Here is a 15840-nt window from a genome sequence, read left to right as displayed (position 1 = left end):
TCAGTTGCAATTTTCCTCGGTTTATAATCATTAATACTATATCAGGATTTGAACACAGATCCATGCATGCATACTATAAAGTACACCACTTGACTACACTCTTAGAAGAAAAGGTTCTATATAGAACCTTAAAAGGTTCTATCAGCGCTACATATTTGGAACCCAAAAGGTTCTATACACTCTTAAAAAAAGGGTTCCTCTGGGTTCTATATAGAACACTGGGGTTCCATACTTGGCCAATAGAACCTTTTACCAAAAAAAAAGAGTTCCATATATGAAGCGGGGGATGGAACCATTTCTTCTAAGAGTGTACGACTCACAGCCTAAAGAAAATTAACACCCCCTTAACTGGTGTCCCCTAAAAAATAAAATAATGCATGACATTCCTGAATGTAAAATCTTAAAGGGCACCTATAGAGCATCACAGTCCCGCCCACAGCCGGTGCCGGAAGTAAAAATTCAATACAATTTCTCCATTGACATTTGAGATATAAGCCATAAAAACGTAACCATACATGGTAGACTTAAAACCAGCTACGGCTGTACTAAGCGATTGTATATGCTCATATAAACGCCAAAAGTTCATGGGGCACTTACCTTGTTTTAAGATAAATCCCTTTTATTCGCGATGTATTGCATAAGTACTTCATTACCCAAAATCCTGAACAATCCCACAATCCAACAGTGATGCATCTGATTGGTGGAAGTCGTGTCACGTGTCTGAAACCCCGCGAAGGTACGTGAAGACTGAAGATCGCGTGATGACGTAGGGCTAAGTTCATTGGTCGCACTTCTGAGACGCCCGCGCGCCATTGGATGTGCAGTTGCCACAGCTTAGCTGATGAGCGAGCCAGAAACTCAATGTTTTTGCATGTCGAGCTGCAAATGCGTTTGCTTCAGTAATTCGAGGATAAGGGGTTTCCCTGTACATTCACTATATAAAATTTACTGGAGGAAAAAGTTCACGTGCCCGTCGTCAGATTTGGAAGTCGCTCAAAAGGCTCTTTCATGGTGGTTTTCAGACGACTTCAGTGAGGCGCGGTGGTTTATGGGAGGAGTAGTTCCTTTGCTTAGAAATGAAAACATGTACACAGGCTTGTACCCTCGACTTTTTTTGTGTTTTCTCTTCGTTTTTTCACTCGAAATGATGTGTTGTATGCTTATGAGTTCAACCGTAGCTGATTATCCTCAGACATGCTCTAATACTCTTTAGATATGGATTTTACAAAATGTCAATGGGAGAAATGAATGGGAAATTTACTTCCAGCACCAGCGCTCTCTCGGGCTGTGGGCGGGACTGTGATGCTCTATTATGCCCCTTTTTACAAGATGTAATATTGGTCTCTGATGTCCCCAGAATGTATTTGTGAAGTTTCAGCTCAAAATACCCCACAGTTAATTTATTATAACCATTTGAAAATGGCATTTTGGGGCCTGTTTGAAAATGAGCTGTTTTGAGGCATGCCACTTTAATGCAAATGAGCTGCATATCCCCGCCCTGCCTTTGGATGAGGGCGTAACTTGAAACCTATGGCTATTGCAGTCGGTCTAAGCAGAAGGGGAGAGTGAGAGACGCGCTATTTTGTCTGTCATTCAGCGTACGTTTGAATCGGAATATATAAATAACACAAAGAGACTCCGGCAGAATAAACACAAATGAGAATGGACCAGTACGTCTCGGTATGGTTATTTGATACATTTATGTACTTACAGAGTTGTAATCGCGTCCTCTTTGCAAGTATGGAGGAGCAACACACACTAAAACTAAAACTAACGTTACATACACATGCTGTGATAAAGTTTGCTACGTAACTTACAAGCGAAATGACATTTATGCGAGGGACCTGTGGCGTCATGTTTAGCTTGTCATACAGGTGCTTCTGTGGCAAATGTGAGAAGATGGCTAGGAACATATATGCGGTTTTTAATACAATATCTTTAAAAATATATATATTTATAAACGTGTGGTTACACACTATACAAAAAAAGTTTAAATTATATAAACTGACATTCTACGACAACAACAATTTTAGACGCATTTGTTGTTGAATTGGCTGACATCAACTGAAAAGACTATTTGCTCAAAAATCATAAAATACACTTACTGTTACTGGAGGTGACGGTGGATCGCAAACAGTAGACGACTATCCACACTTGAGGATTAACTTTTAAGCCACAACAACAGGATTAACCCACGAGTCGATAAGTTATGTTTCCAAGAGACATCGGCTGTCGTTGAAACAATGGAGGATGGTGTACAGATCACCGAGGGCGGGGTTTATGCCACAACCACACTGTCAATCAAACCCCTGTCTCACTTTCTACGTTACAAAGAGCTGGATCTCAGAACAGCTCGTTCTGAGACAGTGCATATGATTTATTGAGATTGTAAAAAAAAACACTGGGTGGATTTTTATCATTCTAGGGTGGTTTTGCTCACACACTGCCAACACACATTTATGTTCAAACACCATGTAAAAGTGAATTTTCCATAATAGGTGCCCTTTAATACCATAAATGGGTGCATGTGTTGCAGTTATGAATGTTATCCAGATCTTAACTTACCTGTAACCTATAGCTTGAGTGAGGAGGATGTAGTAGGAGATGAGTAGGAGAGCCAGGATACCCTGGCGTGGGACTGGGCCCAATAAGCTTGGCTTGACTCCAGTGAAAACACTTGAACCAACACAAACCTGACACTAAGAAAAAAAATCAAAACAACAAAACTTCATGGGATCACATTTAAATGTACATTCATCAATTTAAGGAAATGGTCAAGGATGACAAAGAACCAAATGTTTGAACAAATTTATTTCTGGGGTCCATTAAAAAAAAACAACTTTCCTAATTTTTGCTCTGTTACACATGGGGGCGCCACAACTCTTTAAATTAACCTTTGAGTGTTTTATTTAGAATTCACAAAATATAATATGAATGCTTGGAAAGTTACAAACAATGTATATTTGCATAATGAATGATTTGATATTCAGAACTCAGTGTTACAATTCAAAGACATAACATGGGTAGAGTCTAAAACCTCCGGACCAATAATCATTTTTGCTACTAAGATCCAAGTTCAAGTTTTAATAGATTATATGATTATATATGACATGGAATATTATGTAGGAATATTGCAAACCGAAGAGCTATGAAAATGCAGTACTAGTAGGCTACAGTAGGATGTTAATTATTTTTTTCCAGCCATGTTTCAGACAGTATTTCAGGCGGAAGTTATTTTTTCCTTTAAGGGCTTGTCTTGTTCCTTGCAGCTTAACTTCTTTACACAAGAATCAGGCAAGAATGGTACTTTCTCCAGGCGGGACAAATAAGTTAAGGGCTGGATAGTGCTGCTGATGTTTAAGAAGGCATAACCCACTGGCTGCACATAACAAGTGAAGATCTTGTGTGGATAATGGTCTTCAAAGGGGAACAGAGCAACTGGAGGGAGATAGTTGCTCACGATGATGATCAAGATAGACAGCACCATCTTAAACGCCTTTCTTTTCATCGGATGCATCTCATCTTTACCAGAGCCTCGTGAGCGTTTCAGGGCCCAGAGGATGGCCACGTTACACACCACCATCCAGCTAAAAGCAAACAAGACCTCACCAGTAAAAACCTTTTCAAAGTTGGGCAGACCACCAACGGTTTTGGCCGAAGCATAAGCAAAAGTGAGCAGCAGAACCACGATGGTCAGGCCGATCCTGTATTTGATGTCCTTCAACTGTCCGAATGCGATGGGGAAGAGAACGGCTATAAATCGATCCAGACAGACACACGAGAGGAAGAGCGGCCCGCTGGTGTCCTTAACACCAAAGGAGAACTTCAGAGCCATCCAACCCATAGCACTTTTCCAGTGGTAGAGATTGAGGAATGCTATGATAGTCATAAATCCGAAGTAGGTGTCCATGAAAGCCAGGCAGCCCAGGAAGATGTCAGAAGTTGAAGGCTCATTCCGCGTGTTTATCAGGTTCGCTATGACCAGGATGTTGGCAGGTATTCCTACGATCACATTGAAGGACTGCATAGTTAGGTCAAAAAGGATACCACTCACCATTTGTTCGCATCCTTCAAACACACTGAAGGTATGCGTCGAATTGTCGGAATCGGTCGTTAGGTTAGCAGAATTCAGGTTGCTTTTCAGGGTGCATCTTGTTCTTGTGTTGTGGCATAGTTGACCCTCCATGACTTCTAGTGAACTGAAACCAATGAATGAAATTCTGGAGGAGGAGAAAATGACATTATTAAAAAAATTAACATATTACCATGGCAACATAATTAGGTAGTCCTGTTAACATTAATTATATACGTTTTAGAAATTGATGTCAGATTTAGATGGTTTTATACTAAATTGAGTTCAAAAGGTGTAGCACGCACATCCAAAACAATAAAACTGGGTGCTGGGCAGACAGGCAGCAACAAGAGTAAACAATAAGTCTGCACACCAGAAAACGTGTAGCACCAGGAAAAAAAAAACGGGGCCCGATACGTCACGCGTGGTGAGCAACTATTAAATTTGCTTAGGAGCATTTTCAGGTGTGCGGACTAATTGTTTACTTTTATACTAAACTGAGCCTTGAATGGTGAAGTTTTTATTTTAGGGCTGACCAAACCTGTTCTTGGACGCCCACTGCATATTCATAATGCATCCTTGAACCAGCTAATCCTACGCTATCTCACGACCAATTCGTACGAGTGATTCAAAAGTGGCTAATTCGTACTAATTCATACGACCTCACTCGTACAAATTTGTCTAAACCCACATGACGGTTATGTTTAGAGGCGGGGTCAGGGGTCATTCGTACGAATTCATACGAATTGGCTAATTCGTAAAATATGTTCGATTTAGCAAAATCTTACTAATTCGTACGAGTGAGGTCGTACGAAATGTTACGAATTAGCCACCTCGTAATATTCGTACGAATTCCCGTGAGATCGGGTTGGCTAATCCATGGCTTGACTAAAAAACCACACAGGTGTGTAGGGAAGGCTAAACTCTGTAGGACATTGGCTCTTCCGGAGCAGGATTGAACATCCCTGACTTATGTCCTCTTAGGGAGGCAGTGGTAGCCAATCCTGCTCCTGGACAGGAAAGTCCTGCAGGGTTTAGCTTCATTGCCTTTACACTGCTTAATAGGTAAATTTGTGCACATGTAATTATACTTTAAGCTTCATAGACTTGGAAAGTCCATTTAGGTCTTCCCCAGGGGTAGCCAATTATGTTCCTGGAGTGCTACTGTCTTACAGAGTTTAGCTTCAACTCAAATCAAATAAACTGAACGAGGTAATCAAGGTGTTCAGGTTACTTGAGAATGACATGATTACTTCATGTTTTGGTGCAGGTTGCAACTGAAGTGTGCTGGAAGGCTGTCCTTTAGGAGCAAAGTTGTACACTTTCTTGAGTGGTAATGAGTTCTGTTTGGTACAGGGCGTCTGAGAAGATTCAATCTAAATGGCAAATTTTGAGATCTGACAATACATCAGCTATGACAAACAGTGTCTCCCAAGGGGATATTCTCCTGTTATCCTGCTACATATACCCATAGGAGGATAGCCAATGCAACAATTACAAGTACCCAGGGTACACAACAACACATCTGTGCAGAACAACTGTCAAGAGGGAATTCAGGGTCTATAATAAACAGACATGAGACCAGCCCCATTTGATTTAACATGAAAATTGATTTGCCAGGAATGTCATGTGTTGCATGACTTAATTCACTGTTTCTCTCCAACCCTGGTTCTGGAGTGACCCCCAACACTGCACATTTGGTACGTCTCCCTATTCCAAGGGTGTCCAATCCTCCTCCTGGAGAGTGAATGTCCTGCAGAACTTGGCCCAACACACCAACCTGGAAGTTTCTAGTCATCCTGAAGATTTTCTTAAGCTGGTTTAGACTCATTTCAATAGGGTAGGAAACAAATCATACAGGAAGTTGGTCTTCCAGGACCAGGATTGGACATACATGCTCCAATCAAACACCTCATTATTGTAGACTTCAATAGATGTGTTACAATTAGATACTGTAAGAAGACATGCAAAAGGTACACTGCTGGCGGTCCTCCAGGACAAAATTTGGGAAACATAAAACATGTCAAACCACAACTTCTGTGGTTCATCTGTCTCATTTATAGTCGAGTGTTGGTGAAGCACCACCCTAAGTCAAGTACCACTGTTCCACTGCTCCACAAGGGTCTCAGAAGGACTCTCGTGTCCTTACTCTCTCTGCCTTTAGGCTAAACTCTCTCCAGTGGTACGCCTTCTAAAGGGTAAGGAGGCTCTCAGGGATTGATCTTAATCAGTCGTGTTTTTCTCCTTCAGCCCTGGGGACTTCAACCAGCTAGAGGGGGATAATGGAAACTTGATTCTGACAAGTGTTAAAGTTATTTGAGAAGTCTGTTGTGAACTATTCACACACTCTCAATCAGTGGTTCTTAACAGTGGTTCAGATGTACGCCCAACTCTACACAACTTTTTGTATGTCTCCATAATCAATCCTGATTCAACTTGCTTGTTAAGTAGAGACTCTGTAACCTGAAATGGGTGTGTTAGATAGAAAGACGTCCAAAATGTCTACTGTTGTGGTACAGAAGGACCAGGGTTGGGAAACACTGCTTTAAATCAGTATCATTCCAAATTAAGTCAAGAAAAAATAACCACGTATTCTATATCTGAAACAATTTTAATTTACATAATCATTACATTATGGCAGGGAAATAGCCAAACAAGTTTCAACCACATCCCTCCTCCCTCTTCTCGGTGACAGGTGCAACACCAACTTAGCAGAAATATAGATTGCAAGAAGGTGTGTTTTTGATTGATAATTTCATCAACTGGTGAAAGCAGTTAGAGGCAGTTTTAAGGGGTTGTATAGTTACATTATTGAAAATGAATAACTTTTTTGAGCTCCTTGTGCTACTTTCCTCCCCACCACCCCTTTTACTGCTGAAGCAAAACATTTCTTAATAGTGCTGTACAACAGAGGTAAAGCTAATCAATTCTCATAATAAATGAAAAAGAACAAATATGTTTGCCTGATTCGGTCACATAATCTCTTATTTTCCATACAAGAGTTATCAAACAGACTCTCTTTTGAAAATTGATTGTGTGCTCTTCTTATGAATCTTTGAAGGATCTCTGAACTTGTGACTGATCTTACACCAAGTGAGCCAAACACCCCCAAAGAAAGCTTGACTGTTTATAATACTGATAATAATGTTGGTAATATTAATTTTATAATAAACACATAATATTCACTTGGTTCGAGTGTTGACTCCATCATGACTAAAGTAGACCAGAAAAGGCATAAATTGCCAAGGCACAGCATTAATGCAAAGAGACAAAATGGCTCCTGGTTTTGTTCTTTTGAAGAGGAATCGTGAGTAAAAATATCTTATATTATTATTAGTGTGTGTCCTCTCACCAAAATAATTCCAGATGAATGTTAATAAGTAATGGACTGTTTTCCCACATAGTCAACATGATTCTGCTAAACTCTGCAAAATTTCTAAATCACATTGCTGGTATCACCAGTTACTGAATTCACATAGCTTTCTCTTCTCATTTTGCCAATAATGTACTGCATCAGTATTGTTAAGATGTTTTGGGGCAGATATTAAAACTTTGAATGAGTGACTTATCAGTTTCCCTTCTCCATAAAAAATGTATTTTTCACCTTCCACCTACAAGTCTTGTACTTGTTTTGAATGTTAAAAAAATTAGCTAGATTTAAATTTAGCTAAATCTAGCAAGTACAATTTTAAATCATCATATTTTATTAGTTACCGTTGTAAAAATGATGAAAAAAACAATCCGATTAAAAGAAAACTTCAAAGTTTAAAAAAAAAATGTACCAATGATCTCTTATTACCATCAGTGTCACTTACATTGTAATATCAAAAACTCTTTTTAGGTAGAATAGTTGAAAATACTCTAAGCATAATCTAAACAACTGCAAAATAAACAACCATTTGTTTAATAAAAAACCCTATGGCACAAATAATGACATTATTAATGCATGTATAAAGGTATTTAGGGCTATCAATATGCATAACATGAAGATCGAGAAGATAGAAAAGACAAGAAAACGTGTGCAACTTACCAGATAGACGTTTTTAGTCCTAAAGATGCAGGTCAGATTGTGGAGTCGCCTTTATAAACATCACGAGGCCATGAGGAATTGCAATTGTTGATAGGAGGCAGGGTCTTTTTTGAGGTGCTTTCTTGACTCGGTCCCTGATGGTGAATTAGACTGTGTTTTCTAGATTCATCTTTCCTCACAGGATCAGAACTATTTTGGTTGATGTTTTCTTGGTAAAAGCTCATAGTGTGTTGCTTTAGAACTTACTCAGGATTATTTTGAACCATATAGATCCAATTTAGTAAAGGGAAAGAGCAGCTTTTCTAAGAAAAAGCGAGAGATCTTTCAGTTTTTACATTTTCTGCCTACGATGTTCCCACATGTCCATTTTGGAATAATAAAAAAGCAATTTCTCTGAATGTAATTTAGCCAATATGTTACTCATTCCAAATTGACAAAACGTTTAAGAAATTTAATCTGTAATACTTCTTACAAAAGCACAGTGTACTATTATTATAAAGATTACTCTATGTATGAGGGCAATGAAAAGACTGCATAAATTCAGTCAGATCAGAGAGAATAAATGGGTTCGGTGAGGCATGATCCAGCCCATCACACAACACCTCTCCCCTGACTCCGACTTTCATGCTCCAAAACTCGATCTGGGGGCAGATTTGCATCTTGGGACAGGTCCTGGTTTTATACCACCAGAGGCCCTCATGTCAGTCTGTCACCCTCTTTTATTGCAAACAGAGAGCACAGGTGCAGGACTCTGCTGCCAGTATGTGTGCACTGTGTGTTACTATATGTGGCTGCTCCTGATGGAGGGTTTCATAAGTTGGAGAAATTGTTTTTTTATGATTGTGTATCAAGACTCTAGAAAGTCTTATGAAAAAAAGTAGGCATTTGTAAAGGAAACTAGCAAGTGCCAATTACTCAAACACTTACTGTACTTAATGTAGTTCCTACAGTATACACACGGGGATCAATTCAGCTCATGGAGATCTGCACTCTTGCAGAGTTTAGTTCTATCCCTATTCTTTAATACAACTGCATTTTATAACTGGAAAATCTTGATGACCTAGTTCAGGTGTGTTTGAATAATGTCAGATCTAAACTCTGCAGGAAGGCTGATCAGGATTGAACAGTTCCCCTCTTGTACAGCTTTCCCATGGGCTAAACCAGTATACCATAATGCCATTTTGTGTCCATGGGGGACTACTTTATAAAGCTGAATGGATTTTACCTGGATGATGTGGTGATCTACAGTAGGTCCTGGAAAGAGATTCTCTTCCATCTAAATGATGTTTTAAAGTCTTTAAATGCCATAACTGACCATCAACCAGAAGAAATACTCACGGACACAAACTGTAAGTTACCTTATCCTAATTTATCCGTTCATCCACCTTCCATGCCGCTTTATCCTCTGTAGGGTCACAGAGGAGTGCTGGATCAGCATATCTCAGGCTGAAGGAGGTTAAAAGGAAAGCATGAGCTTTTCTCTGACAAATCGGCAGGTACAGGAGATTCGTTATACAAGGGAATCACCTCTCACACTTACTAAATGCTTAAAACTATTTTAATAACAAACCCTGTGGTTAATATTTTGACTCATGCGAGTCTTCATCAGAACTTGCATGCGTTGAAACGTAAACCACATGGTTTGTTATTAAAAATTAGTTTGGGAGTATTTAGGGAGTGTGATAAAAGTAGAAGTGTAGAAGTTCTTACCTTTGTTTGATTTGTATTTTTTGGATCTTTCTCTAATTTTCTTTGGAGATCATTCTCTAGTGTCTGTTTGTTTTTCGACTGGAAAAACCTTCTCCATTTTGCTACATTGGCAGCCCGCGAACTGGACAAGAAAAAACGCCGCTCCTCTAAGACATATTTGACTGAATGCGAGGAAGCCTTTCACAAGCTAAAAGAACTGTTGCCACACATAGGTCAGATTTATTGTCCATGTTGATGGCTCTGATGTGATGTGCCAGTTCAGGGAGAATCTGGCAAAGAGATCCATCCTCTTCCTGCACAGACTATGGAAGTAAAATAATGCCAAATGTTTTTGAAACAAAAAGCATGTTGAATTATACTATTTGGAAAAAAATATACATTGCATTACCCCTGCTTGTATTTTAATGCATTGTATTTTTAGGGCTTGCATTTTGATGGGCCAAAAATGAGCACGGTTGAATATTTAAGCTGTGAATATTTAAAATCAACATTTCAAAAACATTTTCATTAGTAAAAAATCAATAATCCATATTCACCTTATATATTGCACTTCCAAAATATTCAAACTGATTAAAAATACAACCTATAATATTCAACAGGCAGTTTTCGGCCCATTTTATTTCGCTTTGCTTATAATGAATGAATAATCAAAAGAGTTTGTTGGACAACCTGATTAATTGATTGTAATATTAATTTAGCCACATCAAATTAATCTAATTAACAGACCCAAATATTCATAATTAATCATAACAAGTTATTATTGATAATTAATATTTCATAAAGCTAATTTTTTACAGCTCTTTTGGGCTTGTTGAAGAAGAGACGAGCTGCGGCGTTCTGAATCATTTGTAGAGGTTTAGTTACACATTTAGAGTAAGGTTTAGTGAACATTGCAGTAATGCAATGGGCCTAGACAAGAAGTTGCGTGGCATGCTCAGTTAGGAAAGGCCTGATCTTCCTGATGTTGTGCAGTGCAAACCAGCATTATCGAGTTGTCTTTGTAATGGTCTGTGAAGGTCAGCTGGTCATCAAATATTACTCCAAGATTTCTGACTGACCTTGATGGGGTGATTGATGATGAATCTAGCTGGATGGCGAAGTCGTGTTGCAGAGATGGATTGGCAGGAAGGACGAGAAGCTCAGTCTTTGCCAGGTTGAGCCATGCCGAGATGCCCGCCAGACAGATGCGTGCAGCTACCGTGGGATCATCTGGTTGAAATGAGAATCACTTTAATGAAATAGGATCACTTTACAAAAGACCTGTACATGGCAAATCTTGAAAATGCAAACTTGCAAATCACAAATGACATGGAATCGCAGATAAAACAACAGTATCTCACATTGTTTAGAAGTAAATAAATTAGTACGTCTGAAAGTCCGCATGCCGCGTCTGACGTTGGTTCAACGTTAATTCGATGAGCAAAATCAACGTTGTTTCAATGTCATGAGAGACGTCGTTTCCATGTTGATTCAATGTCAGTTTGCTGTCTGGGCAGCGCTGTTCCACTTGGTAACGTTACACTATCACACTAAACGGCATTTAAATGTGTGTTGAAAGTTATTGTTATTCTACGTGTTACTGTATTTTGTTTGCTATACGAAACTAGCAGATCAACATAAGAACATACTGACCATATTCTAACATTTCATCATGTCAAGCTATGTTATAACATTGATTTGTTTGTACATTTGCTCACCTGTCTAACACCGTGTCCTAACTACACGCGACGCGATAAAATTCCAGCGACAGCAAGTGTGTCTGTCCACAAGAGACGCGACGCGACTGTGAGACGCCACACCCAAAAATCACAGCCACGCAGAACAGCGTGTGAGTGAAAGCACACTGCTGGCCCGCACTCGCATTGGAAATGGACATAATCAAATCAAGATAACGTTAACATTATTAAAATCAAAACATTAACAAAACATGCATTGACTAATTTTGTAATGAAGTACAGTTTGCGTAGAATTCATTTTGAACGCTATATTACCTGCTTTCAAAATCTGAGGTATATCCGTTATCTAATGGCATAGTGACCTATTTTTAACTAAAAATAAATATGTGTGTGTAATAACCAGTGTAATTTCTTCATTCTGTCAGCCACGACGTCGCAGAAATAGGAACCGTTTCTAAATTAGAAACTTCGCGTGTCGCCGTCGCGTTTGGTTAGGACAAAAACTCTTAACATGGAAAATATATCTTTTATAGGACCTTTTATACCTTTTATAGGTAGGACGTACGGTGTCGTGACTCGTGACTCATGAAGTTCTGTCAAGTCCAAATTAGTCACGGACGCTGCTAGCTCTCTGTCGAGTGGAAGTCAGTCTCGGACGCTAGCTCTCGGCATCTCAAAAACATCACGCTGATATTGATCCTCATTCTAGTTCTCCTTGTTTTTCCCAAAGTCTGCTTGCGATGGTCTATGTTTGAACGAAACAAGAACTGGGTGCCGCTAAACGTTACTCACTACGCAGTTGTCCGCGTCTGTCGCTATGGTTACGTCATGGCTATGGCAACCGGCGGAAACGACGATAGCCGAGGATAGCGCGGATATTGCGTCATTGACAGCCACATGCGACATTTTTTTTTTCCCGGGACGGCCACTTATTAGGGCCCAAGCCCTGAAAGGGCGAAGGCCCTATTGTTTTCCTTAGGATTATTCTTTTCTATTATTATTATTATTATTATTATTAGGGCCCAAGCCCTGAAAGGGCGAAGGCCCTATTGTTTTCCTTGGGATTATTTTTCTTTACTATTATTATTATTATTATAATAATTATTATTTTACTACCTTTTGGGCACTTTTGGGGCCCTTAACATGCTCGAAAACTCTTGAAACTTTGCACACGGGTCAGAACCCGCGGCCATCAGAGCCGGGCTGAAGCTGGTACCCGGGCGTGGTAGGGCGGCTCGTCAGCGCCCCCTGGAACGGGGTCCGAACACTTGGTCCATAACTCAAACACGCTTGTATGTAATAATATGAAACTCGGTACACATGTTGATCTCATCGTTTCATCTATACCTCACACTCTTACTTTTTACCCCAGCCCAACAGGAAGTCGGCTATTGAGGTTTGTTTGTAAAACGCTCGCAATGGAATGTCATATACTCCTCCTAGAGCTTTGATCCAAATTCGACGAAACTCTGTCAGCGTGAAGTCAAGACATTGAGGATGAAAGTTTGCGAGGGGATTTTTTATATCTCGAACGGTTTGTCCGTGGCGAGGAAACGAAATCATGGCGAGAAACGTGAAACAGGAAGTGTGTTATAACTTCAGCATACATTAACTGATCTTGATGAAACTTCAGCAGTGTGTTCGCTGTAAGAGGACGATCACATGGATGTGACTATTGTGAGTCAAAGTTATAGCGCCACCAACTGGCAGCAGGAAGTGTGTCACTTTCAAAATGCTTTGATATCACCCTTTTATTTTTACCCGATTTGCTTCAAACTTCATATGTATAATGTAAACATACGGCAGATGTAGACCTGTGAATGGATTCTTAATATCTTTGAAACTGTTGCCGTGGCGACGCATCAAACTTTACCCTTCTTTTAGGATGCTTTTTGGATGCTTTTGAGACCCTTAGCATGCTTCAAAATGCATGAAACTCGACAGACACATCACATTTATTAGCCAGTAGACATGTGCAAAGTTTCAGAAACGGGCGTGGTGAGGGCTCAGTAGCGCCACCTTTTGACAAAAGTGGGGTTGTTAGTTTTAACTAGAGTTACAAAAATTGGTATGTATATTGTACTCCTCGAGCCGGACAACTTTCTAATTGACACTTATTAGCTAGGACCCACAGAAAGTCAGATATTTTTGTTTGAATATGGCCACTCTGAGCCTACATGTGTCTGTGTCTCTGTGTCTTTGGCTGGCTGGCTGACTGACTGGCTGGCTGTCTGTGTGTGTGTGTGTGTGTGTGCAGGGGGAGGGGGCTTAACCATTTCACTGCTGTGTGTATGACCTGCATAAAGAAAATACATTTCTCAAGCCTGGTATTTTTTAAATAAGTTTTTATTTTTATTTTTTATAAGTAAAGGCATATAACTAGTTTAATTGTAGTGAATTGACAATAGTTTTATATAATTAGTTTATTAATCAGATTAACTTGGTCAATAAACTTGGTCTGAAAATTTGGTCCATAAATCAAACACACTTGCATGTAATAATATGAAACTTGGTACACATATAGATCTCATCGTTTCATATATACTTCACACTCTTACTTTTTACCCCAGCCCAACAGGAAGTCGGCTATTTAGGGTTGTGTTTAAAACACATGCAATGGAATTTAAATTATTGCTCCTAGAGCACTGAACCAAATTCGACGAAACTCGATCAGCGTGAAGTCAAGACATTAAGGATGAAAAAGTGCCACAGGATTTTTGATACCTCGAACGGTTTGGCCGTGGCGAGGAAACGAAATCATGGCGAGAAACATGAAACAGGATGTGTGTTATAACTTCAGCATACATTAACTGATCTTGATGAAACTTCAGCAGTGTTTTCAAAATGCTTTGAAATCACTCTCTTATTTTTAACCGATTTGCTTCAAACTTCATCTGTATAATGTAAATACACGGCAGATGTAGACCTGTGAATGAATTTTTGATATCTTTGATACTGTTGCCGTGGCAACGAAACAAACTTTAACATTCTTTTTTGATGCTTTTGGGACTCTTAGCATGCTTGAAATTGCTTGAAACTCAACAGATACATCACATTTATTAGCCAGTAGACATGTGCAACTATGGCAAAAGATTAAAGTAATGTGAAAAAAGTAAACACTAAAAGCCTCATATCTTCTAAAAATGTAATTATACATCATTTGTTTCTAAATTAAATTATACAAATATTATAACTTCCCCAATTTTTCCCTTTTTTCATTTAAGAATTATGTTTACGTTCAAAAACAGCCAGAATTGTTGTAAAATTCAGAAAAAAATAATAATCTGAGTCATACGTAGTGCTATACTGCCCTCTTGTGTTCAATATCAGGTAAGCCTATTGTGTATATTCCCACCGGTTAATCAACGTGTGACTCCGCTGGGACTTGGGAGCTTTTAAATCGCTTACTTAAAACCGAAAGTCAAAATACGGATGTCCGCACAAGACATTAATGGTGTGGAGTAGAGCGAGCATTTTAAATAAATTCCTATTAAGTAGGATTGAACTAAACAGAAAGAATGTTCACTCTGTTCTGCTGGTTCCTCGCTGGTGGATCATATGATTACTTTGTCATAATCTATGACAAAAATGCTATTATATTCTTTTTTGCTCTTTTTTGCAAGAAAGTGATATCTATGAAAAATTCCAGTCAAGATTCAGACCGCATCATAGTACAGAAGCTGCACTAGTTAAAATTACAAATGATTTACTTTTAGCTTCTGACCAAGGCTGTATTTCAATACTAGTTCTACTTGATCTTGATCGACACTATAGATCATAAAATACTCTTGGATCGACTACAAAACTACACTGGTGTTCAGGGACAGGCATTAATAATAGATAATACACATTGCTCTTATTTTTAAAAAATACATTCATGAAAAACAAGATAACAAAAATCATAAAAAGATATAGCCATGGCTGCTATAAATGTTTGAAATGCATAGGACAGATGTTTAATGACGCAGCAACATATAATTGAAAGGCAATTAATAATCTGTCATTACGTCACTGCATTATGATATTACGGCTCTAATACGGTGCAGCACAAAGCACTTATGTGCATCCCGAGCGGAGAATGATGTGCTTGAAGCCACATGAAGTTACAGCGCATTGAGTCCGTATTGAAAAGTTCAAAGCACAAAGGAAATACATATTTATGAACAGTGTATTATACATTATATATCTATGCAATAGTTTATTGAGCCTTTTCTTTTAAAGGTTTTAAATTTCAGTTACTGTGTGCGTGAAGAACAATTATAGTTGTCTGACTCTAGTGTTGTGATCTAACCGACAGCGTCTGACACCCGGTAGAAAGTAACACGATTAAGTTACAGCAATAAAGTCCAGCA

At 39.0% G+C, this 15840-nt stretch overlaps 1 protein-coding gene across 1 annotated transcript; it reads right to left on the bottom strand.

Annotated features, from left to right (window-relative positions):
- Positions 1 to 2942: 2942 nt before the first annotated feature.
- LOC120473028 (G protein-coupled receptor 4) lies at positions 2943 to 10183 on the bottom strand. Its single transcript, XM_039662631.2, has 3 exons — positions 9813 to 10183; positions 8103 to 9548; positions 2943 to 4220 (listed from the first exon to the last, which is right to left on the bottom strand). The coding sequence occupies exon 3, from the start codon at positions 4184 to 4186 to the stop codon at positions 3221 to 3223; it is 966 nt and encodes a 321-aa protein (XP_039518565.2). The 5' UTR covers positions 4187 to 4220; positions 8103 to 9548; positions 9813 to 10183; the 3' UTR covers positions 2943 to 3220.
- Positions 10184 to 15840: the final 5657 nt, after the last annotated feature.

Source organism: Pimephales promelas, chromosome 3 (assembly GCF_988280905.1).
Source record: "Pimephales promelas chromosome 3, fPimPro1.hap1.1, whole genome shotgun sequence".
In the NCBI taxonomy this organism is placed as follows: domain Eukaryota; kingdom Metazoa; phylum Chordata; class Actinopteri; order Cypriniformes; family Leuciscidae; genus Pimephales; species Pimephales promelas.
The sequence above is the reverse complement of the archived record's forward strand: the minus strand, read 5'-3'. Positions and strand labels throughout refer to the sequence as shown.